Source organism: Hoplias malabaricus, chromosome 1, assembly GCF_029633855.1.
Source record: "Hoplias malabaricus isolate fHopMal1 chromosome 1, fHopMal1.hap1, whole genome shotgun sequence".
Lineage (NCBI taxonomy): Eukaryota > Metazoa > Chordata > Actinopteri > Characiformes > Erythrinidae > Hoplias > Hoplias malabaricus.
In genome coordinates, this window is record NC_089800.1 from 30,452,337 (window position 1) to 30,478,924 (window position 26,588).

The 26,588-nt window shown below is 38.7% G+C and overlaps 3 protein-coding genes and 1 long non-coding RNA gene across 6 annotated transcripts in view; 2 read left to right on the top strand and 2 right to left on the bottom strand.

Moving 5' to 3' along the window:
* Nucleotides 1-604: 604 nt before the first annotated feature.
* Nucleotides 605-4,847, bottom strand: LOC136667343 (uncharacterized). Its single transcript, XR_010795424.1, has 4 exons — nt 4,809-4,847; nt 4,289-4,391; nt 1,320-1,565; nt 605-847 (listed from the first exon to the last, which is right to left on the bottom strand). It is a non-coding gene; the product is annotated as an uncharacterized lncRNA (long non-coding RNA).
* LOC136667317 (uncharacterized) lies at nt 4,844-10,447 on the top strand. 2 transcript variants are annotated; one of them, XM_066645012.1, is made up of 9 exons: nt 4,844-4,935; nt 7,049-7,144; nt 7,266-7,421; nt 7,606-7,701; nt 8,011-8,055; nt 8,212-8,298; nt 9,168-9,305; nt 9,650-9,836; nt 10,014-10,447. In XM_066645012.1, exons 2-9 carry the CDS (start codon nt 7,049-7,051, stop codon nt 10,121-10,123), a joined length of 915 nt encoding a protein of 304 aa, XP_066501109.1. In that variant the 5' UTR covers nt 4,844-4,935; the 3' UTR covers nt 10,124-10,447. The 2 variants fall into 2 exon arrangements, with proteins under 2 accessions (XP_066501109.1, XP_066501110.1); XM_066645013.1 differs by lacking the exon at nt 4,844-4,935 and adding an exon at nt 5,121-5,223.
* Nucleotides 10,448-14,776: 4,329 nt separating this feature from the next.
* Nucleotides 14,777-22,920, bottom strand: rnf2 (ring finger protein 2). Of its 2 annotated transcripts, none has more exons than XM_066661870.1 (7): nt 22,858-22,920; nt 21,190-21,338; nt 20,518-20,678; nt 18,887-19,102; nt 17,445-17,717; nt 15,760-15,931; nt 14,777-15,528 (listed from the first exon to the last, which is right to left on the bottom strand). In XM_066661870.1, the coding sequence occupies exons 2-7, from the start codon at nt 21,274-21,276 to the stop codon at nt 15,427-15,429; spliced, it is 1,011 nt and encodes a 336-aa protein (XP_066517967.1). In that variant the 5' UTR covers nt 21,277-21,338; nt 22,858-22,920; the 3' UTR covers nt 14,777-15,426. The 2 variants fall into 2 exon arrangements, with proteins under 2 accessions (XP_066517967.1, XP_066517974.1); XM_066661877.1 differs by having other exon boundaries at nt 21,190-21,308; nt 22,858-22,888.
* Nucleotides 22,921-23,806: 886 nt separating this feature from the next.
* Nucleotides 23,807-26,588, top strand: part of niban1b (niban apoptosis regulator 1b) — a 42,896-nt gene continuing 40,114 nt past the window's right edge. Inside the window, exon 1 of the mRNA XM_066661891.1 lies at nt 23,807-23,923. Within this exon, the coding sequence (XP_066517988.1) occupies nt 23,869-23,923 (55 nt within the window). The 5' untranslated portion in view covers nt 23,807-23,868. The remainder of the gene's footprint in view (nt 23,924-26,588) is intronic.

Sequence of the window (26,588 nt, forward strand, 5' to 3'; positions counted from 1 at the left end):
ACGTCGTAATGATTCATGCTGAAGAACCTACTGTTCTTTGGTTGCATCTGGAAACAAACCTTTCAGGTTCTGGAGCATATTTATATTTGTGGAAGGGCGCTAAATGGTTGAAAGTTAGGTGAGCAAGTGGGAAACTAACCAGCTCGTTGGTGGAAAAGGCTAACAGGTGCCCCATCCCCTGTCTTGTAAGCACTGGTGTCATTGCTAGGTTATGTGTATTTTGCAGAGTAATACTTGAGCTTCTGTCAGAGTCCTGTTATTGTGCAATATTGGCACTAAATATATATTGTTCAGCCAATAACAATGCGGGCAGGGAACTAACTGTGGTACAGTACTCAATAATTTATAAACATATTTAAAAGCTGGGTCCGGACCTAGACCTTAGGTCACATATTAGTGACTACTGCTCTACAGGTTTGGTCTCTGGACTGATAAATTGTTCAGTTTCTAAATCACAACTAAGCATATATTATTATTTGTAAGTTTTAAAGAGCTCATATCATTGCATTTTACAAAGAGTTTGATGTCATTTAAAATCATTATGAATTTTTTAAAACATATCAGACCATACAGTCCATGGTAACTAAACTCTGTGGAAGTCTATGTCATTTAAGGTAGTCTTAACCCAGTATCAAGTATTAATGTATTTTATCTGTTTTACAGGAGACAGAAGATCAGGACACTGGTGGTGAGCTCAGAAAGCTCGAGGAGCAGGAAGGAAGGGCAAAATCTACGCCTTCCTCCAAAAAAAGTATGCTTCAGGTTTCCAGCCAAAGAACCGGGCACCATCTTTGAGCTGGAGTCAGAGGGAGAGAGCAGTCTGACTGGGATTCCTCATCATCGGCCCCTTCAAGATGTGAGAGCAAGGAAGAGGTTTCAGACTCAGACCAGGGTGGCAATGTCTCTGACTCTGAAAGTGTGGTGTTGATTTTATTCATTCCATTCAGATGAAACTGAATCTTCATTACTGTAATCTTTGCAGAAATGTAATACTCTATTCTGTATATACTCTAAATATATATACTGTATATACTCTAGAACTCTCTATTAGTATTCATGTTTTATTTTTAGAGTACATATCATAGCAACTGTCATTTTAACATTTTTAAAAATATTGAATTCTATGTGTAGGAATTGTGAAATATTTTTAATTTCTGACCAAAAAATCCATAAAAGAAAATGAAACTACATTGAAGTATGAGTCTTAAAGGTAGTCATTACCTAATTCCATTTTCAGCTCTAAAATTTTGCTGTGTAATTTACTATAAAGTAGTTTTTCTGTTTCCACACCTACAGGGACTGGAGGTATATGTTCCTACCTGGATTAGAAAGATTAAGGTGCAGGGATTGCATGAAAGCCTAGAAGAGTGTGGATTGGATTCCCTATGTCCCATCGCCTGGGCCCAGTGAGGAATGCACTTATGGGAGACGCTTTACTAGCAGCTCTGTCAGACCTGGTAAATAAGGGTCTTCTACCAAGTCGGCGCACACCAGAGCTCCAAGCCAAAAGATTCTAATTTCAGACCCCACTTCCCAAGCTGAGTTTCCAGGAACATCAGGAAGATCTGGAGAAAGAACCACATCAGCTAGTGAGTAACAGCCAAAGTGTGATGTAATCAAAGTAGTTATTGTCCTCCCACAATCTAAAAAACACATGTTTGTGGCTGTATTGGTGAAAAAAGGTGATTCCAAATAAGGCTGTGGATCCATCGCCACCCTCATCAGGATGAGGAAGTAATAGAAGAGGCTCTCTCCCATTTGCACTACTTTAAATAAACTTCAGTTTAACATTTGAATACTTTTCTTGTGGTTTTATTTCACACTCATTTCCCAGTGATGCTACTGTTCTGAGATCAGCATGTCCAGAATAGGACTAATGAATAAGAAATAATGAATAGGAATGTCTTTTATTCTTCTTATTAATATTGTTTACTGTCAATTTAACATTTCAAAACTTTGCATGACAATCATGTTATTAATTTATGTGCCTATTATTATCATTACTGTTCTCCACCCAATTAATACTCGTTCTCATCCTGCTTGACCTATCAGCAGCATTTGATACGGTCAACCACCACATCTTACTAAACAAACTTACTGACATGGGCTTCAAGAACAATGCACTCTCCTGGTTTGAGTCTTATCTCACTGGACAATCCTTCAATGTGTCATGGCTTGGAAATACATCAGCGCGACACCACCTCACCACAGATGTGCCCTAAGGCTCAGTGCTGGGTCCCCTCCTCTTTGCCTTGTACACCACCTCTCTAGGCCCAATCATACATTCACACGGCTTCTCCTATCACTGCTATGCAGATGACACACAGCTCTATTTATCCTTTCCTCCAGGTGACACTTCAGTGGCAACTCGAATCTCTGACTGTCTCTCTGACATATCTACATGGATGAACCCACCAAGGTTGTAAGAAAACTGGGTGTCATGGTTGATGACCAGCTGACCTTCGCAGATCACGTTACCACTGTAGCTCGATCGTGCCGCTTCTCCCTATTCAACATAAGGAAGATTAGGCCATACCTAACTCAACATGCCACACAGCTCCTTGTTCAGACGTTAGTAATCTCCCGTCTAGACTATTGCAACGCCCTCCTGACAGGTCTTCCGGCCTGTGCTGTGAGACCGCTACAGATGATCCAGACTGCTGCAGAACGCCTGGTTTTCAATTAGCCTAAAAGAGCACATCACATATAAGGGCACCCTATAAGTTGAGCTGCATTGGCTACCCTTAGCTGCTCGCATCAAATTTAAATCACTAATGATGGACTTCAGGATTCTGCTCCCATCTACCTCAATAGACTCTTAAAACCATATGTTAGTGTCCGCCCTCTCCATTCCTCAAAGGAGCGCCAACTAACACGACCAACCCCCCAGTACAGGTCAGTCGAGGCTATTCTCATCTCTGGTACCACGCTGGTGGAACGAGCTTCCAAGCACTATCAGAGCAACAGAAACCCTCTCCGCATTCAAGAAATCATTGAAAACCCAGCTCTTCCGAGAGTATCTTTTGCACTGAAAGTATTTCTTTAATGCACTTATTACTTCCTAGCATATTGCACTCAATGTAAGGTATTTTGTATAAATTGTGCTGTAGTTTGAATGTTGGATCCTCTTTTGTAAGTCACTTTGGATAAAAGCGTCTGCCAAATGCATAAATGTAAATGTAAATGTACTTGGTCTGGGCTGGTCATGTGAGGGGTCTTGACCATTGAAGAACAGCGGCAGAGAGCTAATAAAGCATGCAGAGCCATAGTTGGACATGAAATATAAAGCACTGAATTGTCCACAGCCCTGAACATGACTGTCTGTATCTCTGTTGGGAGCATTTTAGCAGATATGGTGGTTGAAGGCTATTGGAACATCCTAATTACTGTCTGTCTTATTTAAGCAGCTGTACCTATAAACTTGCAAAAGTTGCACAACTCAGCCTTCCAAAGAAAGCACTCACACATTTTTAAATAAATAATGGTAGAGCCTCTAATTCAGTGGCCAGTTTCTTGAAGCTGCCTGTCAAAGGCTTACAAATTCCCTTGGGGATATTGACTCTATATTTAACCCTTCCATGGTAGTGAACACACACTGCAGGCCATAACGCTCTTGGAGTTAGGTGCTTTGCTCAAGGGCACTTCTGCCATGGATACTGAGGGAGAATAAAGCCCTGGTCCTTCATCGCCCCCCTCCCCCATTTTTTTTTCTTGATGGTCCTCGGGCAATCCTGGGTGTTTCCAATAAAATGGCCATGTGCTAAACATTACAAGGTGGGCAGTAAAATACACACACACACACACACAAACAAGTGGTCAATTTCTAAACAGTACAAGGTGGGTGTTTCCAGTAAAGTGGCCACTTAAAAGGTACAGTAGATGTCTCTAATAAAGTGGTCATGTTTGAAACAGTACAAAATGGGTGTGTTTCCAATATAATTGCCATATTTTTATACTTTTCTGTATATTTCATGCACAGAAAAGTAAAACCAACAATTTGAGTCAAGGTTATTTATAAATCATACATTCTCTCTCTCTCTCCCCCTCTCATATGTTTCTCTACTATCTGGCATTAAAAATTGCATTTAAACGTTCATATCTTAAAAGAAATCTGCAAGTGTTCTGTGCAATACAAGAGAAAACCTTGTCTGGATGTAACCATAAGAGCGGTTTTGGGAAATTATATCTCTCATTTTATAAGTACAGCAGGAAAAATTGAAACACGTGCTACAAATCAGCCAAGGGAAAGGGCTTAACTCTGTAAACATTTTATGGTTTTGAACATCACCATTTTATCCACGGCCCCGTACCCTCTTCAGCGTCCGAAGCTGTTCAGATATGCCCGCGGTGAGGAAAATCTGGGAATCAAACACATTAACGTAGTTTGTTGTCTGATTTAGTGCTATTCAGGAAAAATGAAAACAACTAAAACGTTTGGAAAGAAAGTAAAAAAAAATAATAAGCAGACTGAAAAATAATTCTATGACTCAAAATTAATAAATATAGTTTTTCGTTTTTGTTTTGTAAAAACTATCATAGATTTATCAATATAAATACATTTTTATTATGTGTACACCTAATAATAGGCTAAAAACTTTAGTCCATCCAGGGCCCACAGAGACCCTGAACATTGAGTATTTACAGACAATGAATGAACAATTAATATAAACTTAATAAGATTTCGCACTTAAAATAAAAATACATATATCTTTAATTTTAGATAAAGATAATTGTTAGAATAATCTATAAATTAATTAATAAAATATATGCAATGTTTAAAAACGTAAAATTATTTGAGAAAGGGATACAAAGATGGCGATGTTCGAGAAGTTTCTATAAAGTTCCGGCATGAATTAAAGCGTTAGTAACGGTAACTAGGGAGCGTGTTTAGAACACTGTGACGTCACCAGGTTTAAAAAAAAGTGGAAGGTAGACGTAAGTACAATTAACTCCTGCAGACAACTGTACGATATTCTTTTTAATGACAATGTGTAACGTCGTGAGATGTATGTTATAAATATTAATTTCAAAAGGTAACATGAGCTAGTCGTTAAGGTGGAACAGTCCGAGTGGTGGACTTGAAACTGTAATAAAGAAACTAAGACACTGAAAATAAAGAGATCCGCGGAAGGAAGAGAAACGTGTAGTTTTTCCACGGTGTGGAAGTTGTGTTCGTATTTCGCCATCTAGCGGCGACAGAATGCAACTAGTGCAGCATTTAAGGTGAAAGAGAAAATCCAAATGAATCGATTGCTCATCCTTGGTATCTGAATTTTTTGTAACTCGTAGTTTGGTATCTGAATCTCGTCTACCGAATTTGAGCAACTTCGAAATATATTGTTTGATTTTTTTAGCTTGAATTTTTTATCTGAATTTATTAACCTTGAATAGTAAGAGCAATGATATTCAGATGCATAATTTCAGTGCAAAAGAAATTCAGTACCACAAATTCAAAGGTGGTAATATTCCAAAGTCTGATAAGACAGATTTGCTTCCATACACTACAACCTACACATCTCGCTCTCCTGTCCTGCACTATCGCTTCACACTTACAGTCATTAGAAAGTGCCTCAGTTTCAGCCAATCAAAAACGACAAATGACAAACGTCATTTCTGATTGGATGGCTTGACCGCCAAGTGGGCGGGACATACAGGCAGGAGACCAGTAAATAGTTGGATACCAGTTACAGGTTAAGGTTAGGGGCGAAGTCTGAAAATGTCCTCCGAACGGCCACAGACCACCACAGTGCACCACAGCCAGTAATTTTATTTTATATTAATTGAATTGGCCACATCTGAGTGGTAAAACTAGATAAATAAAATTAAGGAAAAAAAAACGGTGGAGAGTTTTATCTCCACCGTTTTTTTTTCCTTAATTTTATTTATCTAGTTTTACTGAATAAGCATTGTAGCTGATGTGCTGAAAATAATGTACATAGTATAAAATAGTGATAGCAACGACTGTAAATGGTAAAGTAAGCAAATATCAGTCCACTGGCATAAAAATGCTGGCACACCACTGACTGTAGACCACTGCTGGTCCACCATCGGACCACTCAGATTACTGTCCTGTACAGGATATAACTCATTTATAACCTCCTCAAACAGATTTTACATTCACAGAGACTTTTATTCTGGAAAACAAACTAATACAAATATTACCAACAACTATGAGAGATATAATAATGAGTATAAGCCTGATATAAAATTATTATGCTATAAATGTTGACACTGTGCCTGATTAAAATGATTTACTAATTTTATTTATAAAGAATAACAAAAGAACCCAATGAAGGAAAAAAATGTGAACTGGACTGAATGGAAAAGTGCTAAAATGTGGCATTTTGTGTAAAATTCTGTTTAATCAACAGTGGTCCGCCCAGAAAACGCTGTACACTAGTGGATCTCCAACTTTGTCCTCAGTGGGCCAACAGTGGTCCACTGTCTCGTTGCTATCAGTGATAGAATATACTCTAAATGCTATCTAGATAGGTAGTTACCAACATACATGGCTAGTTGAGTGTGTAATGCGAAAATCTAATTAACTTAATACTGCAGTTAAGCTAGCTTGCGGGTAGCTATTTCATAATTCTATCGGCTATAACTCTAATGTAGTAGAATATCTGAGCCCGTGCAAAAACTTTTTGCTCGCTCACAATATCAGCGTGCGTGCAGAATTGTGGCACAAAAATAACACCATAAATGTTTAAAGTGAAAAAAAGTTAATGATGGTTAGGAGCTGTTAAATATTCCCTTTAAATAAATTATTTTTAAGACATTAACAATATTAATAACATGGTAATATTCAAGTATATAAATTATTTGTGATTTGGCAGTTATATCTCAAATATATTTCTAATATGTGTAAGATAACTCAAAATTTTGACCTTTAATTTTTTAATTAATGTCTGCAATTGATTTCAAAGTACGATAATTTTATATAATCCCTTGGTTAATATGATTATCCACATAGAGAGTAATGGAATAACTGAGCAGTATTGATTGCATAGCTGTTGTTTATTGAATATGTTTTTCTCCTGTTTTCCAGATGTCTCTAAAAAAGAAAACAGAGGCTTTGCCAACAGCACATGCCTCCAAAGATGGAACTTCTAAGTTCTATACGTTTGGAAAACTGGGAGAGAGCGTGAGTGTCCAAATACATCTCACTCTTGATTTCATAGACTTAGATCAGATCTGGATTAGATTATGCATTAGTGTAAGAAAATGTAAAAGTATTAAATGTGTTCTGTGAATTCTTGTGACAGCTTCATAAGAAAAAACCAGGAACGCCGCAGTCAAACCGCAGCGTGAAGGACTGGTCCTACAACGCCCTGCGTGACCCTCACCTGAAAAGATTTTTCAGCAGAAGTCCAAATAAAAGGCAGTTGATGAAACAGGGGCTGGTCACTGCAGATGGGAAAGTACGTACATTACATGCACTTCAAACTCTGAGTAGTTCACACAAAGTATTCACTTTAGCTTTTAACACTTTGTGAATAATGAAACGTGAGAGATTTTTGTTCACTTGAAGATATCACAAATTCTAGTGCAGTTTATAATGCAGCGTATTACACTGAACTGAATGTCTTTATGTCTTTATTTCAGGTGGTGTGCTCTCAGAAAGAGTACAGGCAGTTTGTACGGAAAGATGAAAGAGTGCCGTTTCCAAAGAAAACTAGGTCTCGCTACGGAAATAAAGTGGTGAGGTTACTGAGCCCATTCAGATGAATCTGAGTCTTCATTATTTGTAATTGTTCTGACTATGGACTTATAAACTGTCGAGTATCTAAATCACATTTAAGCTTACATTAGTATTCCTAACATTTTAAAGAGCTTGTATAACAGCACATAGTTTTTTCACAATTTTTATATGTTTTAATACAAACATTTCAGATCATAGAGTCCATATACGGAAACTAAACAGCATGGAAACGTGTCATTAAAGGTAGTCTTAACCCAGTTCCTCTTTCAGGTATTAATGTATTTTTTCTGTTTCTACAACTTTTACAGGGAGTAGTGGAAGACTATGTAGTGGATGGAGTCCGAAAGATTGTGGTGAGGAATGAACTGTTAATTTTAACAATAATTAAGTCGTGACTGAAAGAGGAACAAACAGAGTTCTGTTTTTAGAGTAAAATTAAGAATTTTGTAAGAATTTTACCTTTTCAGAATGCTAATTTCCTACGGCATGCTGTTTCTTTCTGTGACTAGATCCGTATGCCACCAGTGACCTTTGATCCACCACCTGAATCCTCCAGTGACAGTGAGGAGGAAGATAACAACTCTGAAAGAGTGGTGGTGAGTTTACTGATCCCTTTCAGATAAATCTGAATCTTCATATTATTGTAATCATTGCAGATGTTTAATATCATGGGTATTTAATTTAAATGTAATAAGGTCAAATTAAAGAATTTCCTCAAGCAAAGGTCCAAAACACCATAATGTGTAATGTACATTAAGTTTCAGTGCCATAAAGTATACTGAAATAGCCTGCTAGGTACATCTTATCATCAACAGCTGAGCAGTCTAATTTGAATCAGCTTTCCTCTGATTCACTTTCTTCTCAGACTGCTGTTTGTCACCTCAGAGCTGGCTGAGAAGGTTAAAGGTCCAGTCCTGGGACACTAACTCTGTATTGTAAATGCTAGGAAAGATTTGGTTAAAACAAAAACCGTCTCGCAAAATTAAATAATACTCAGTATTTTAGCGGTTAAAGGCCTAGGTCTGGACAGGAGAACATCTGGGTCCTGACCTAGACCTTGGTTCGTCTCTGGACCGATAAATCGTCCACTGTTCAAATCACAACAAAGCAGATACATATTTATTAGAATGCATATAATTTTTTAAATAACTCATATCACAGCGGCTCTGTTTTCATTTAGATAATTTATGAAAGATTTTGATGTAATTTGTAATCATTGTAAAATATCTTAAGTCCAGTAGGGGGCATAGTACCTCTTAAAGAGACGCATCAAAACACAACGAAGCCTGAGAGAAACAGGTTTAATCCCAAATCACTCCATACTCCCTATGTACTGCACAACACAAGGCATAAGATTACTGAGTCTATATCGTAACTTTTTCAGAGACCTATAAAGCAGTTCGGACGTGGTCTTAACCCAGTATCAGCTATTAATGTATTTTATCTGTTTCCACAACTTTTACAGGAGACAGATGAGAAAAGGCTAAGTGTTCCACCAAAAAAAGTACGCTTCAGGCTTCCAGCCCGTTCTGAGTTGGAGTCAGAGGGAGAGGGTTCAGACTCGGACGAGGGTGGTAACGTGTCTGACTCTGAAGGTGTGGTGGTGAGTTTATTGATTCTTTTCGGATGAAACTGAATCTTCATTACAGTGATCATTGCAGTTATTTAGTGCGCAATCATTTAGTACTCTCTATTAATATTCATGTTTTATTTTTAGAGCACATCAAAGCAACTATCATTTTCACAGTTTAAAAAAATGTTGAATATTTGTTGAATAGAATTTATGAAATATTTAAAACCTCTTATCATAAAATCCTTAAAAGAAAACGAAACTACATGAAAGTATGGGTCTTTTAAGGTAGTTGTAACCTAATTCCAGTTTAGCTCTGTAATTTAGCTGTGTTATTTATTATAAAGTTTTTTTTTCTGTTTCCACAACTTCTACAGGGATTGGAAGTAGATGTTCCTACCTGGATTAGAGATATTGAGGTGGAGGAAGGGGAAAAGAGCCTAGAAGAGAATGGCCTGGATTCTGTTCTCCCATCACCTGGGCCCAGTGAACAGATCTCAACCACCGCCCAGGCTGAGACTCCTGGAACACCTGGAGAATCCGGAGAAGGAACCACATCAGCTGGTGAGTAACAGCTATGTGTTTGTGGTGATGTGTTTTTTTTTTTTCAAGTTTGAGTAGTGTCTGAATTGTAAATGTATATATTTCATAACATCCAGATAAGACTTAAGTGTTCAGCCCATACAGTGGAATAAAGGTATTTTGCACCCTGTGTAACATCTTTCATTCTTTTCTCTGAAGGTAAACCCAAGAAGAAGAGCAGAGTTGGTACGTTCTTCAGGCGAGCGTGGGCTGCTATAAAAACGACGTTCACCTGCAGCTGCTGCTCCAGGAAGATCTGCCCAGACTGAGCAAGATCAGCACACCACATACGTTCCTTTAAAGATGAGCTCCATTCTTAAAGATGTTGAGCTCATTCTTACGGGCTGCACGGTGGCGCTGCAGGTAGTTCTGCTGACACACAGCTCCTGGGGTCCTGGGTCCGGCCCCCACATCAGGTCACTGTCTGTGGGGAGTTTCCTGTGTTCTCCCCGTGTCTGCGTGGGTTTTCTCCGGGCACTCCGGTTTCCTCCCACAGTCTAAAAAACACATGTTTGTGGCTGTACTGGTGAAAAAAGGCGATTCCAGCTAAGACTGGATCCATGGCGAACTTCAGTTGGATGAAGCAGTAAAAGAAGAGGCTCTCTCCCATTTGCACTACTTTAAATAAACCTAAATTTAACATTTAAGTACTTCTCTTGTGGTTTTATTTCACACTAATTTCCTGGTGAAGCTACTGTTCTGAGAACAACATGTCCAATAGAAAAAATGGTTCAATTTAATAGTTTAATGAGTAAATATTAAATATAGTCCATGTCTGACAGTGTGCTTATGAACACACATGTATAGTGACTTACTAGTGAAATAGGGAGAAAAACACTGGATTGAACCTTGTGCCAGATGAAGAAAATGTTTTGAATATCTTTAATATCTTCACTGAGATAATTACTAGTTAAACTTATATGCTAATTTTATACTTTTGTTGATTCATTCCTCATTTTTGTTGACCAGTGGAACAAAAACAGTAAATTGTATTTTTCATAGTCTCAGGTTTTTCATATTGTTTGCTTCATACAAATTCAAACATTTATTATATTTATTTTGAGTGGCATGATTGCACTGCTGCAGGTAGTGTCTCTGTCACACAGCTGCGACGTCCTAGGACTGTGGGTTCAAATCCCCTCTCAGGGCAGTTGTCTGTGAGGTATGTGGTGTGTTCTCACTGTGTCTGTGTAGGTTTTCTCTCACAGTCCAAACACATGTTGTTAGGGGGCTGTCTGTGTAAAAGTGTCAGTGGTTGTGAGTGTGAAACTGTCTACAGGTGTGAGAGAGAGTTCTGTTCTAAAACACACCACACAGTTCATTAAGAGTCAGACTTTTGGATGTGGACAAGAATACCCCGTCACATAATAACCACCAATTGTGAGGTACCCAGGCCCAGTTACAGCTGCTACACTAAAACTGGACAGTCTCACACTCTGGCTGCGTCCGGAACAGAGCTTGAGCCTGAGGAGGTGAACGCTGAGGAGTTGGAGAGGGAAGCAGTTTGGGGAAAAGCAGTCATGGAAGAGCTGGAGGCAAAGGGGTGATGGAGAGATGCAGAGAATTCATCAGGAACCAGTCTATTCTATCAGCTCCCAGGAGCACCTGAAAACTGAAGGTGAATAGATTTGGCCTGCTTTGTACTTGTGTGGGGGACCAACTAGAAAAGCTTGAGTGGCTGCTATTAGTGTACTTTTTGAGGCTCAACGGGGGGCGCTGTGATGGAACCACTGTACTGAACAGGGCAGTCTTAAAGGAGCCGTAAAACAGATCTCCAGACTCTGAGCTTTTAACAGATCCCAGGTTTTTGTGAAAGTTGTGTTGTTGCTGTGATAAAATCTGGCCTCTGATTTGTAAGTTTTACAATCATCATCTGTCCTGTATTGCTCTGCATACTTTAAGCCCTTTTTCACCCTGTTCTTCAGTGCTCAGTACCCAAATAGACCAGGTATGATTTGGGTGGTGGATCATTCTCAGTGTTGCAGTGACACTGACATGGTGGTGGTGTGTTAGTGTGTGCTGTGCTGGTAGGAATGTCACTGCTGGGCCAAGAATAGTCCCCCAACCAAAAATATCAGGCCAACAACGTCCTGTGACCACCTCGTCATAATTTTCTTCAAGGGACTGTGGTTACTCCAAATGCGTATCTGCAAAAACTATTCACTAGTGTGTGTTTTCCTGTCATGGAACGGTTAAATGCCAAAGGGTAACCATTTTCAGTATGTTTTACTTTTAAATACTTTTAAATGTATTATTGCAACTCAATATTGAAACATTTTTCCCCTCTTTCATCATCCAAAAATATTAATACACTACATTCATGAACGCTAATGTCGAAATCCATATCTTTAAATCGTATAAAACCATAACTCACATGTATTTTTGATACAATATTATCCCCAAGAACGGAACAAAGCTTTTGTGGTGCTTTTTTTTCCTGAAGGAGTTTAGCATATGCAGCGACCAATCAATTCTACTTTCCCCCATTTTCAAACTACTCCATTCAGTCATTCATAAGCGATTCCAGTTCAGGGTCGCTGTAAGTCTGGGGCCTACACGGAATCACTGCGCGCAAGGCAGGAACACACCCTGGAGGGGGCGCCAGTCCTTCACAGGACGACACACACTGACACAATTTGAACTACAATTATACATTACGCAAACAAATGCTTTAAAACGTATTAGTAAATGCACTATTTACTGCAGAACCAATGAAATTATATTCAAAGCTATTGTTGGTATAGAGCACCACTATCATCAATAATTGATTTAAAAATACATTTTAGACCAAACTCAAAACAAAATGTCTTAGGCATCAGCTGCGTGTTAATAACCACTTTGTGGTGTACCTTTCTGTGAGGAGCTTTTAGAGTCATGCGTCTGGTTCCATTCACCACCGTCAACAAATCTGAGTTTCTTTAGAATGAAGCATTACATCCCACACTCCGTCACTTTGTTTAAATCTCAAATATTTCACTATGTAAAAAAATGTATGTTGTGAAATTGTACGTTTTTATTAACTATTGATACTGTGTCATTATTGTGGCTTAAAACTGCACCAGAAATCATATGTAAATCATACAGTACATTACAAAAGGTCTCACTTCAGCAGCTGCATTCTTTCTTTTTTATTTTCCAAACAGATAATGAAGTTTACATTTTTTTTGCCCCATACTAAAAACACATCATGCTGTAAAAAGTCTCATCAATGGATGTTTTTTCCTTTTTTTAAGGAAATATGACAAATATAGTCCATAATAAAAATCTGGTCCGTCTCGGTGATTGACAGCTAATGGGTTTTTTAGTTTGACTGCTGTTTATGTTTACTGTGATACATTTGCAAGATGTGTTACTTTTAACTGATCCAATATTTACAATCCCCAAGGTAGAAACGACTGACATACTGGTTGGGGTGTGTGTTTGTGTGTGTGAGTGAGTGAAATAGAGATGGTTGGTGCAGACTGAGTCTCAAATCTGAGAATGCTACACAGTGGAGAAATGGCATTTCCATCCAAATTAAATACAAGTTGTTTAATGCTGAAGTGAGAATATACTGCCATTGACTGTAAAGGAAATCTATCCTATAGACCACTGAAGTTATGTCCATATAAGGCATATTACCCCTAGGATTTTTTCAAAGACAGAAATAAATAGTATTTCCAAAGATCGCTGCTATCACAGCCTGTGTTATTTTGAGAGTTGCTGCTGTTGCTTTAAAATAGTGCATTGATTTAATAAGCAATGACATTCCAGTGCAAAGGGAATGATGACGTAAGTACTGAGACAAACTCAGTGGTCTCTAACTATAATAATTTGAAAAAAATAATATAAAAAAAAACAAACAAACAAAAAAAAAAAAACACCAAAGACATTCAGACTCCGCCAACAAACTTACTGCTTCATAGCAACTGTTGCTAGGTTGGACAAGCTTTACAGTATGCTGGTGAGGTGTCTATTCACTGTGAGAAACCATAGCACACAACTTTTTCATTTTTTTTAAGTCTAATTTATGCTTGATAAAACTACACAACTACTAAATATGCTTTTTCACTGCATGGCATCGGCCCGACTTGGCACGGCTCAACATGCATTTTTCTGGCTGCTTTTCCAAGAGCACAGCTCCCCTGCGAAACGTAGGTAGGGACTTTGCAAAATCCCGTCTCTAACAGGAACTGCAATCTTTGAAAGCTGTAACGTTGGACACTGTTTACTCATTGTTTATTCACCTGTTTTGTTTTTTTTTCCGACTGAACACAGCTCCGTACCCCAGTTCTCACAGACTCTGCTCTCTTTGAACCAGGCAAGAGCAGGGACTAAAAGCAAAACAGCCGAGCTGACCTGAGTAGATTTCATGCAGTGGAAAAGTGCCAAGTGTAGAGGAAGATGTTAGCCATTCAGCCATAGGGTTGGTGGTGGTGTAATTGCAGAGGTGAGCAGACACACTAACACAAATATAGATGTTCATGACAATGTAGGGCTCTTACGTAACCTACGGCTTAGGCTCTGCATCAAATAAACGCAGAAGCATAAATTGACATTTATAACAAGTATTATTGTTATGATGTCCTAGAAAGCACTGGGTCTCTCTCTGGGTGGGTAGGGCAGCTCCTTCTCCCCAATCACTGCTCATTGTGATGGCAAGCACAGGCACGTCAGCTGATGTGACAGATCTGGGCAGTTTGCATTCTCCTCTGAGATTTAAGCTCTTCAGTACCGTTGGGGTAGCGGCAGCTCAGAAAAAAAAGGGCTTGGCCTCGAAGGAAGCATGGGTTTGCCTCTACCCTCCCAAAATTGGGGCACTGTGCATGTGATTGAGGGACACTCACAGAAAGAGCGGAACTGGACGCAATTAATAATCAGGTAAAAAATTTGGCAAAAACATGAGTTAAACAAAACTATAAAAAAGAAAGAAAGTGAAAATGATCAATTTCATGTATTTATTTTGTATAATTGTGAAAAGAATATTGTGACAGATAATGCATCATTATTTATTTATCCCTCATAAACAAGCTAATGTTTGTTGGAGCCAAATGTAAACAAGTTATACATTTCAACTGTTTTAACAAATGAATTTCTCAAAGTTGAATGGGATTTTTGCCCAGGCTGGAAAAGCTGTCAAGCTCGTCTGACGTAGCAACCCTTGCCAAAGAGAAAGCATCTGGAAGTGAAGCCCAGATCGTTATAAAAACCTTGTTCCATTCAGACTCAAACAGCGATTTCTGGCCGGGTTCGGCAAAAGAAACATTAAACTCCATTATGGGGCATTAAATCGGCTCATTGGCTTAAATGTGGAAAGAAAAACACGGTCAGACACCTGTGAATCTCCCAATGTTAAACCGTCCCCCATCACCCACACCAGCCTGGTCCTGTTTGCCTACAAAAAAAGACAAGTTTAAAAAAAAAAAAAAAAAAAAGCAGCCACAGTTGTTGCGGAACAAGAGCTCCATGACTAAAAAACTCCAGACAAGGGGAAGAAAGGGAGTGGAAGAGGGAAAGAAAACAGGAAAGGAGAGAAACTGAAGCTCCATCAGTCCATCCCAGGTCTGTTCAGACCCTCGTTTCTCACTGGATTTTATTTATGCTCCTTTGTCGGTGCAAAATACAACTCCATGGGTTTATTCACCTTCCAGTATTTTTCACTCACCAGCTCCAGTGAGAAGGAGCCATTCAGGACCTGAGAGGATGAAAGCACACAGTTAGACGAGAAAAATAAATTCATTGCACTACTGTTTGATTAAAATATATCTTTGTGTGTTTAGTTATCTTCCTGTATCAGAATCATCAGGACAATTTGAGTATTCAACAATATCACAATGTATCAATGCTATATCATATACAAAGGCAGATCTGACTTTCTGTACACACACACAGAATACGGTCAGCACTGTACGGTCTCTGTACTCACTGTGAACTGGTTGTTGGCTGTGGGGATGTAGATGGTGTACTGTTTCTCGCTGACTGTGTCCACATTGACAGGGCTGGCCTCTCCATTCTTGCGCAGCTCCTCCAGGGCGAGTCGCACTGCCAGGTATTTAGAGAGATGGTCCACTGTGGCGTTCCCTGAAGTTTTGATATACCTGGGAGGACAATTTAAAAAACACTCATGATAAACTTCTTGTCCAAAACATCTGGCTGAAGATTGCAAGTAAAAACTGAAAGATATTGACAATACATAATAACAAATAATAGACCAAAACTTAATGTACTCTATGGTTTGCAGAATGTGACACAAAGGGTAAAGTTTGTTGTTTTACATAAACCAACACTTTTTGGTGTAACTATACATTTCTAAACACCCACGTGCACTTTACAATCAACACATGACAATGAGCTTCCCTTCACAAGCTGACACTGTCTCTGTATCCAGTCACAGTGACTCAGACTATATTTGTATTGTAGCATGTCAGTTTTGTTTTGTGCATTTTTGATATTTTGCTGGATGGCTCATGTTGCATTGTCTCAAATTGGGTGAGGAATGGTGTGTGTGTGTGTGTGTGCGCCCACACCCCCCACATTTGTGATAGAGAATCGGAAAGAAATTGAGAGACAGATGTGAGCAGAGATGTCAGCTGCCAGAATGAAAGATCCAAAGTGGCCAACAGCTAAAACAACTAAAGCATCAGCATTTGCAAGAACTGTGGATTTGGTTTATGTCATGCAAAGGAGAGGTTAAATACAGCAAAATAGACACAACAAGTGCAAAAAAACAGAGCACTGAGTAAAAACTGAGAAAATGAGAACGGAGTGAAAGAGAACCAAGAGAAAGTGGCTATAAACCAGAGCTTCTGCTCCTCGCTCCGAGTCGGTGTGAACAGCAAGCAGCTCTTTATCATTTAAAGGAATAGGCGCTGAAAGCGGGCTTTCTGAACAGGGCTGTTTAGACAGGGGGAGAAAGATGCTGTGGGGCTTGTTGGGTTTTGACCAATGCATGTCACAGATGTTTCATTAAGAACAAGAACTGTGTTCCACTGTGGAGAAGAGGGGGAAAATGTCTCGATGAGATGAATAGTAGAGGGGGACAATCTCAGTGTCCACATACTTTTTAAAACATTTAGTGTAAAAGGATGACATCTTTAAAGAGCAGATCACGTAACAGGGTCATCCCCAGTGATTTTCAGTGGGTTTAGAGAGTGGAAAGTGTGTGACAGTGTCTCTCCAGAGAGGGTGTTTTATTACATTTTAAAAGTCTCCTCCCTCAAAATAGCTGAGAAACACAGAGCTCTTAACCACATTGCGCTGCTGTTATTCTGTGTGTGTGTATGTTGTTATGACTCAGTCAATATTCAGCCATAAAAAGAGTGGTGTTATTTATTTTTGTACATTTCTAGCAAAGGAAGAAAATAGAAAATGTCCCATTTAATACAATACCATTAGTTTCCCCTAAAAAATATGTCCTCTTGACATAACAGATAGAAGCCTTTATAAATATTACAGATTTTTTGGCTTTTTCCATGTTTGCGGTTTTACTTTTGTTATTTAATTGGTTAATAATATTAAGTAATTTTTAGTAGCACTTTAGTGCATTTGTAAAGCACTGTTAAAGTATGAAAAGTGTTGTGTCCGCAGTGAGAGTTATATATGAGGAAGCACCTTGTTTGCGCAGCGTCTTCTTTCTCCATCAGTGTGGGATGAGGTCTGAACACCAGCTCAATCTCGCTGGCTCCGTCCAGGGCCATGTCTCCTCCTCCATTCTCTGTGGCGTTGTCCATGTCCAGGCCCGAGTCGTCTGAGGTTTTGGTTCGTTTGATGCTTGGTCCTGCCTCCTGGTTACTGTGCACTGAGGCGTTGCTGCAGTGTGAACTGTCTCCGTTATCCTCTGCTCCACTCCCGTTTTCAATCTGGTGTTTCTTCCCTCTCTGCAATCTGTAAACCCCCAAAAGGTGGAGACACTTTTTAGAGAAATACTAGAACACGAGCAGATTTCTACATTCACTATATTTATCAAGATGTATCACTTTCAAACATGAGAGAAAAGAAAAAAGGATTAAACCACTTCTTGTTCTTCCCCCTGGTTACTGCGGTTGGGGGGTGGAGTATCCCACACTTGCCATTTTTGGTATAGCCACCATAGGTTCTCACTGACACACCAGACAAAGGTGAGCAAATGGAAAAGAAAAACTCAAAGCGAAAATAAACGCTAAGTCAAGGCAAGTCTTATACCGTTTTGACTCAGCCTGAATCTATTGTCATAAACGCAGCAAAGTGGAACTAGAGGAACTTGAAGAGCTCCTCTAGAACAGAGTTCATAGATTAAGTAAACCTTTAAAAATAAGTCTAATTATATAATGATCCAGTTGTGTGTTTTTCTTCAACTGGAAGGTGATGTAACATGTCTGCAAGAATGACTCAACTGCAGTCAATTTTCTAGCACTTCATTAGATACATGAGGCAGGTTTGAGTAAGGAAACATTTTCAAGTGCACCCTCTAGGACTGGAGTTTGAGTCTGTATTATATGGTTATTGGCCACTTTAATGGGGAGGGAGGGAGGGAGAGAGTGAGAAAGAGAGAGAGAGAGGGTTTTGTAATAAAGAACTCTACATGGGACCACCCACAACTCTGAACAGGATGAAGTGGTTGCACAAAAGTAATGAATGAATCAAACTGCTATTTGCTGGTAGAGACTCTGGCTTTCTAACTGTACTTTCCACCACATAAACCCTGAAAACACAAATACTGCAATTCTGGCATGCTGTCCTTCTGGACGAACTTGTACATTTACTCTATAATGGAGAGCAGATCTCATGTAGCAGTGTTTGTTGGTTTGTTCCATTTTGAATATTCTCTGACAGATATATACTCTTCTCAATTATGTTTAAGGCACAAATATACATAAGTCAGTATCGCCTAAAAGAGAGTGTACTATATATATATACACACACATTTTTACAGTAGCAATAGAAAACCTTAATAAAGTAATTTTAGATATAGGTAAGTAAAATAACACCGGCAACAACAAATACATCAGCAAAGTATACAGTCAACTACAGTGACTTATAAATAGGCAGTGTTTTCTGAGTGTAATTACACAGACCTGTTCATGGCCTGGATCTTGAGGCCCTCCTCGATGCTGTGGCTGAGCGCCTGCTGGTTGTTGTGCTTGCTGATCCGGGCCAGGACCCTCTCCTGATGAGCCTCGTATTCGTCTCTGCTCGGGTAGATCTTACTGATCAGAGCGTCAAAGTTTGGGTCGGGTCGGAGAGAGCGCTTTGACACGAGCTTCTTCCGGCACGTCGGACACTCCTTATTCCTGAGAGAGACAGAGAGGAGAGAAACAGAAAAACGTGACAGAGAGCAGAGAGAAAGTAACAGAAGAAAGACAGAGAGGAGACAGGAAAAAAAAGAGAAGCTCAATACCTGCTGGCGAATTTTTAGATTTTAGACTGAGATTTCGGAATGGGACGACACATCTGTTTCATATTAGCAAAATCAATATTAACAGCACTTTCATTCTGACAGTGCCTTTATCTCAGGAAATCAATAAAACATATATTACAGTTAATCAAGGAGAGTACCCAACCCCTCCTTTTATCTATATTCACACCAGGGTTTTTCCTTCTTAAACCTAATCTATATTTTAATACTTACTAAAATATAAATTTTGATTTTTGAGAATAATGTGAAACTTTATTTTCAGTCTTTCCCTTAACTCTGGCCACTGCTATATATGGTGCAATTCCGCTCTCTCTCTTCGCCAATCGCATTGGGTAAAACAATAAAATCCTTTTCTCTGAGGGGAAAATCCATTGTAAAAAAAATCCATTGTAATCCTTACATTGTGGCGCCACTGTAATCCTTACATGTAGAGTACGGATACCACTGAATGTGGTAGCAACCATCTCGTTTGACTGTCACAAGCAGGGGAGGTGGCCGAAGTTAGGTGGCACCAATAATGTTACAGTATTGGCACCTACATAAACAAAAGCGTTTTTATCTGAAAACATATTTTCTTTCAAACTCAAGCAAGTCTCAGACATTAATCTACACATATTTGACTCCTGAAAAATGTTGATTTGAGTGAGTAAAGTACTTCTATTTATTTAGGGTTAGCTAAGATTTCCAATATTGTAATTACAAGTGGTCAGAACTAAGGGTACCTACGCTAAGAATAAAGTAAGAATATTTCTCTAAGGAAGAGGAGTTTTGAGAATTTGGTGAAGATACACTTTTGTATAGGTTTAATGAATAAACAATTACTCAGCCTTCTGGCACATCAGGACCAGACTCTTATTAGTATTACAGCGCTGAAATTGCCTTACAGAATATTGTCTTTTTAGACTTAGATTAAATCCAAACTGTGTTTTTGAAATATTATTCCTTTTTTCCCAAACATCTCCAACTTAATTCTCACAGAGGAAATTTTACTTACTGACAGGCTGACAAAAACGTAACTTTGTTGAAATGCGCATTTCAGTGGCCAGGCTCTTGTGCTATAGCTGCAGAATGTATGGTATGTTCATTATTCGAATTGGTTACTGAATCATTTGGGGTGCATTTTAAGATTTACCCTGACAACTTAAGCCCAGAATTGAGCAATGTCCATTAGGAATGACCCTCAGCTCTTTTACATTCAGACAGGCTTGACTTTTGGCTTAGGTCATCAGGCTAAAGTAAAAATCCTGCTTTGTGAACTACATTTCTGGATGCTTTAAATGTTGAACCCACCCAGATCTGAGGGCTGTGATGATGCAGTCTGCACAGAAGCGGTGCAGGCACTCCTTGGTGGTCATTGTGTTCTTCAGCATGTCCAGGCAGATGGGACACATGAGCTCACTGTGTAAGCTACGGGGAGAAACAGCAATCTCCAGACCGTCTGTGATGGCCTCCTGAAGTAAGATGAGCAACAACAGCAACATTAGTATAAGCAGAGTCTATACAGTTGTACAAGACTGAACATGGCAGTAGTCTTTTGGAAGGAGATGCTCTAGTTTATAGACGGAGATATATCATGAAAGTGGGGAGAATATTTGAAACATCTTAATAAATGGAGAAATGTGGATTTTATCTTAATCCAGAAAAAAAATTTGAACACATTTCAAAGAATATCAGAGTAAGTATTTATAGTATATTATAAATTTCAAAATTCATTTGTGACACCTTCAGACTTAAGCCTCACAACTTAACACCCTCACAAATGCTAGTAATAACATGTCAATACATCATGACGTACACCATGATGTTCTGCAATTTCCGTCAGGATTAATAAAATATTATTTTATGCCCTGATTGTTATATATAAAAATAATGTCAAAGTCTAAATGTGAAGTTTTATTGCAATACCACTTATTAGAAACATTTACACCAAGCTGTGTATTTGTTTATTCCAGTTACTCTTACCTGAGGAGTTCTCTGGAGCTCATAGAGACTGAGTTCCCAGGTTTTACTGAGGGGCTGGACCCCATTTGTTTGAACCGTCTGAGTCATCTTTCACCACCAAAACAGAGAAGTTGGCCTCTCTGAAAAACAGTCGGAAGGAGCACAGATCTCTGCAAAATATGAATCACATCATAAGTATAAGGAAAACAAACATACAACAAAACCAGCCTTACTGAGCACTTGACAACCTTGCTGAGTGACATTTACTTGTAAGCTAATAACAACCACATTGAGTTCAAGGGTTTATTTGGCAAAGATTTCAGGTTATGCCAGATTTACCTAATTCATGTCCTTATAGTAAAGCTTGTCCTGTCAGACTGTGGTGTTTCTCAGCTCTAAAAGCTACGTCTACTTTAACACAGGCTTTTAATGAAGGGTTAGGGAATGGAATTATAAGCTGGGTCAGGTGAGGAGGAGAATCTTTTTAAAACAATATTTAAAACAATTTCCAATAACCGTTTATTTTAAACATATTGGGCTGGTTTACTAGACAGGTCCTCAACTACACAGCATTTAGAATTTTCCAATGAGAGAAGATTAGTCCAGGACTCTGCTTAATTATTTTCTGGAATACTTTTAGCTAGCATTGATAAGCACTGTACTCACTGAATATACTGTGACACAGATTTTACTCCATCAGGATTCTATCAACAGACTAATGTACTAAATTAAACTGTGGCTTTAGTTAACAGTATTGGGACTGTGATTTAAATTTTGAATATTATTTATTCTTCTTATTATTATTTTTTTAATAAATTAAGGTCCTGTTTTTTATCACCAAGAAATCCAAAGAGATCTGGCATTCATTCTGAGTGCTGAATGTAGAGCACAAGCCTGTCATTTAGTTGTGGTTGGGGTCATGTTCATAGCTAAGTGTCCATTAGCAATTAGCTATTTATACTAGACAGCTTGTTTCTGCATTATATTTTGTTGAGTTAAATTTTTGTTGACACCTCCAGCAAGGGAAGTTCCTTGTACCTTTAGTCTGGCACTTGTTCCAGGTGCAAGATACGGAAATACTGCTCTAGAACACCTCGCTTAATAAAATGAACTAATTTGAATAAAAAGAGTTTAATCAGCGAATAAAAGCATAATTTATAATGAAACAAAAGGCAACAAAACTTCAGAACAGAATGCCAGCCTACTAAAATGAACTGTAACTAATTTCTCCGCAGTTCCACCTTAAACTGCACAGTACTCATCACAACCATTTAAGGTGGAACGCAAAAATTCCAATAAGAAGCCCATGAAGGCTGCTCTTCTGACTCTTTGTGTTGTTGAAGACGCACTGCATCAAACCAAACGAACAAAACCCATGACAAATGAGCAGACTGAGCAAAACGATCCTTACATGTTCAAAATATAATCATATAAGGTGAAATAAACAGAACATGTGCGGTTTTATCTGTCACGAAAAAATTGCAGCCAGTGAAACGGAGCTGACAAAACGACGGATAGGCTAACCCGCTTTAAAATACAAATGGTGCTCTTTGTGAACTATATAACATCAGTGTCGCGGTCAATATCGGCACAGTACAGTTCAATCATCACTAACATATAGCATTTAAATATTACAAATCACGAAAATTGAGGTAAAATCTCGTAAAAGCTCCGTGTTTATAATCTCACCTTTCTGTGTTGTGGACCGTACCAGTTCTGGAGAACTCGATATGGCGGCATATTAATGTTGCGGTGCAGTGTGGGAAATGTAGTCCTACAGCGAATTCAAATTGAAGTCCAAATAAAATGCTTAATTTTACTACCATGTATTATAATATATATTTTAAGGTTATGAACAAAATTTAGATGTATCTAATTAATTTATAATTATGTATGTGTTTGTGTGTTTTAAAATCATATATGAAAGCTAATAAAATATGTTCGAGTGTCTTAAGTAAATCTACTACAAAGACTGTAATGTGTAGGCTAAAGGAAATGCCTTTTATATGTATTTATTTACAACATGTACAATAGAAAAAGTTATAGATATAAAAACATTACGATTCATGTCAAAAATAAAACTTGTTTTACTTTAATTCTAAACTTATATAAGTGTAAATAAATAAATGATTTGTTTATTCATTTATGTATAATTACGTTAGGTGAACATTAATTTAATTAGTTACAAATAATAGGTGAATAAAGTAAATATTTTTCTTTATGCTTGGTGCAGGCGGCGCTGCGGACCGCAGAAATACGCGCGCGCGTGTGTGTGAAGTATATATATATATATATATATATCTCGTTGTGGGGACTTGTAAATCAATACATTTTAAGATGAAGACAGGTTATAAAATTAGTTTTCGTGTTATTGTTAGTGGTGAGATTAGGTTAAAGTTGATGTTATGGTTATGGTAAGTTTAGAATCTAGTAGTGAATAAAATCTTTAGAAAATGAACGAACATATGTCTATAAAATCCCACAATGCATGAAAACAAACGTAACCGCTGGGGTGTGTGTGTGTGTGTGTGTGTGTGTGTGTGTGTGTGTGTGTGTGTGTGTGTGTGTGTGTGAGAGAGAGAGAGAGAGAGAGACACACACACACACACACACGACTTTGTGTGTTTTTACTCTGTGACTCGTCGACACTTGGCGATTGACATTCTCGAGACGCGGACTTAAGAGAAACCCGTTGTCACTATGGGAGTGTCTTCCTCCAGCCTTTTGGACGAGAGTAAAGCCAACTACATCAGAGGTAAAGGGTTTTAAAGTTTTTATAAAGACTGAAGAGTATGTGCAGAGCATCTAAAACCGTTCTCAGAAAAATCCCTTAACTTTGTCCTCTTTGAATCTGGCGTTGGCTCGTGGTTCTTATACTAATTCTTCATTCCACCTTAAATGGTGCAGGAATAATTCTCTATCTCTCTCTAAATTATTCTTTTAATAAATGCTATAATATTGTATCGGAATGCAGCGTGTTATATACAACAATTTAAAATAACATCATGACCACATCTTTGTTTATCCATTTACTTTCCTCTCTCTCAGCTCTGCTGACCGTACAGGAGCACTTTGTATTACAGACTGTAGGACTGCTGCTGGAGTTTTAAATCCACAGAGAGTTTGGAGTTTTTTTTAATTAAAAGAGAGTGAAAAAAAAGTATTAAACAAATGTTCCTAAAATGCAGTGGATACCATCTAATAACATCAGCGTTCAGGAGCGCAGGAGATCAGAGCAGAAACTCCCAATCCTCTCTGAACTCCAGTGTTTAAGGCTCAATAAACAGGGCTGTCTCAATAACCGCAATACGGTAATACCGTGCTCTTTCAGCCAAGGAATACCACAAGAACCGTCACCACCATGATGTGCACCGTTTCCCATTTTTTGCAAGGCCTTGCAAGTGTTTTACATTTTAGTGCGTGTGTGTTGAATGTTAAATACAACTGTATAAAAATCGTAATAAAAAATATATGCATCTGAAATGCTGCTAAATAGCTGTGTCAGCCTTCATTTTATAAAAAGGACCCAATTGCAGAAAACCTAGTCGCAAAACCAAAGGCATTTCAGCCTTCAATGAAAACGGAGAGACGGGCACTTCGATTTAGATGAGGCAATATACAAATCTGTGCAAGAAATTTTGCTGTGAATTTGAGATGTCATCTAGCTACCTATCATCAAGCTAACAAAGCCCAACTGCCTCCACCAGCACCAAGTCGTGGAGCAGCCTCCAAAAACAAACAGTTCAGGCCAGTTCCAGGTGACAGTGAGGAGTGTAGCACTACAATCAGGATACATTAAGTAATTTGGGGCAGTAATATCACGTATTGTAGTATTGAGCCCAGTGAAAACACAGCACAAGAAATTATTTCACCCTGACAACTCTACGCGATAGTGTGTGTGATGTTAGCACAGTGTCGTTTGTGTGTTTCCTTCCTGAGACTGAAAGCACAGCTGGATGAGGGATTGTTCTGCTGCCCACTCTCTATCTGGAGGAAGTGCTGAATTTCACAGGAAACCCTTCTGTTATCTGTGCACCTCGACTCTGTGTGAAGCCACAAAGCGCAGACCAACCTCTTTGGGCTTCCTAAAATAACACGTCCTTGCTGTCAGGACAAAACCTTGTATTTCCAAAATGGTGACTTTACAGAATTGAATGGGAGTCGTTTTGGGGAGCGTTCACAATGTAAATACCAACTGACATTTTAAATGATGTAAAAACGGCATCAGACACGGAGATGCCAGCTTTGTTCCCACTGCAATGATATTGGAAAGTTTGAGCTTTGTGAATGTGAAGATATCTTTAAAGATGTAACTGATTTTCTTTGGGTCCTAAAGTGGGAGAGTGTGTGAAGTTGTGTGACTGGATGAGTGTGTGATGGCCCATGGTGTCCAGGGTGTGTTCCTGCCTTGTGCTGAGCAATTCTGTGTAGGCCCCTGACCGACCACCGCCCTCATCAACATGAAGTGGTTACAGAAAGTGAATGAATGCATTAAAGATACTCTAATGAACTGTCAGAATTAAATTTTTATGCTTATGCTTAATTATAAATGGTTTGGGAGTCCAATTCCTTGGGAGGAAATGTTGCCCCTTCACATCCGTTTCTTATGTGCGAAAAATCACACTCGGTGTGAAAAGGCCTTTTAGACTTGGAATTCCGAATATAAGCACACCATTGACAACAGAACGATACACATTTGTGATTTATGAAGTCTTGACATATTCTCACCTCATGTTTAGCCTTTTCCTTTCCCTAAACAACACAAACACTCTTCATTTGGTCACTTCCTTCTTCTCACCTTTAAGGTCTGCTGAGTGTGAGCGGTGTGTGTTACACAGTGTTTTTAGTGAATGATGTCAGAAATTTCAGACTACAGTTTAACTGTGAAATAAAGAAGGCCTCAGTGCTGCAGTGAATCAGATCCTTGTGCTCAGGGTGGACGCTGCTGACCACATTCCCTGCTGCTGCTCCGGGGCAGGACATGCCAGTTTGCTGTAAGCATTTGGTGGATACAAACTTGGGTCTGTTCTCATCTTCTCAAGATAATGGAAACCGGTAAATGGTTCCTTGGGTTCCTGGTATTTTGTGTTGTGGGGGGGTTGATGTGAGGGCTGGACAATAATTCGATATTCATATATTCAAAATTTCAATAAGAGTGACATGATTTTAAACACATTATCAGTATTTGAATATACATTATTTACAGCATCTGTCATTGACTGACATATAGAGGTTTAGGTTTGATACTGATGTCATGTTTTTTTGTCTGTTCTTGGCAGTTTTCTGTGGCTTTTATGTTGTTAATATCGATGTAGGAATAATATCGTATTGACCAAAATTAAGAAATATATTGTGATATAAATTTAGGCCATTTTGTCCAGCTCTAGCTGATTTATAAAAAGAATCCTGATGGTGTTAAC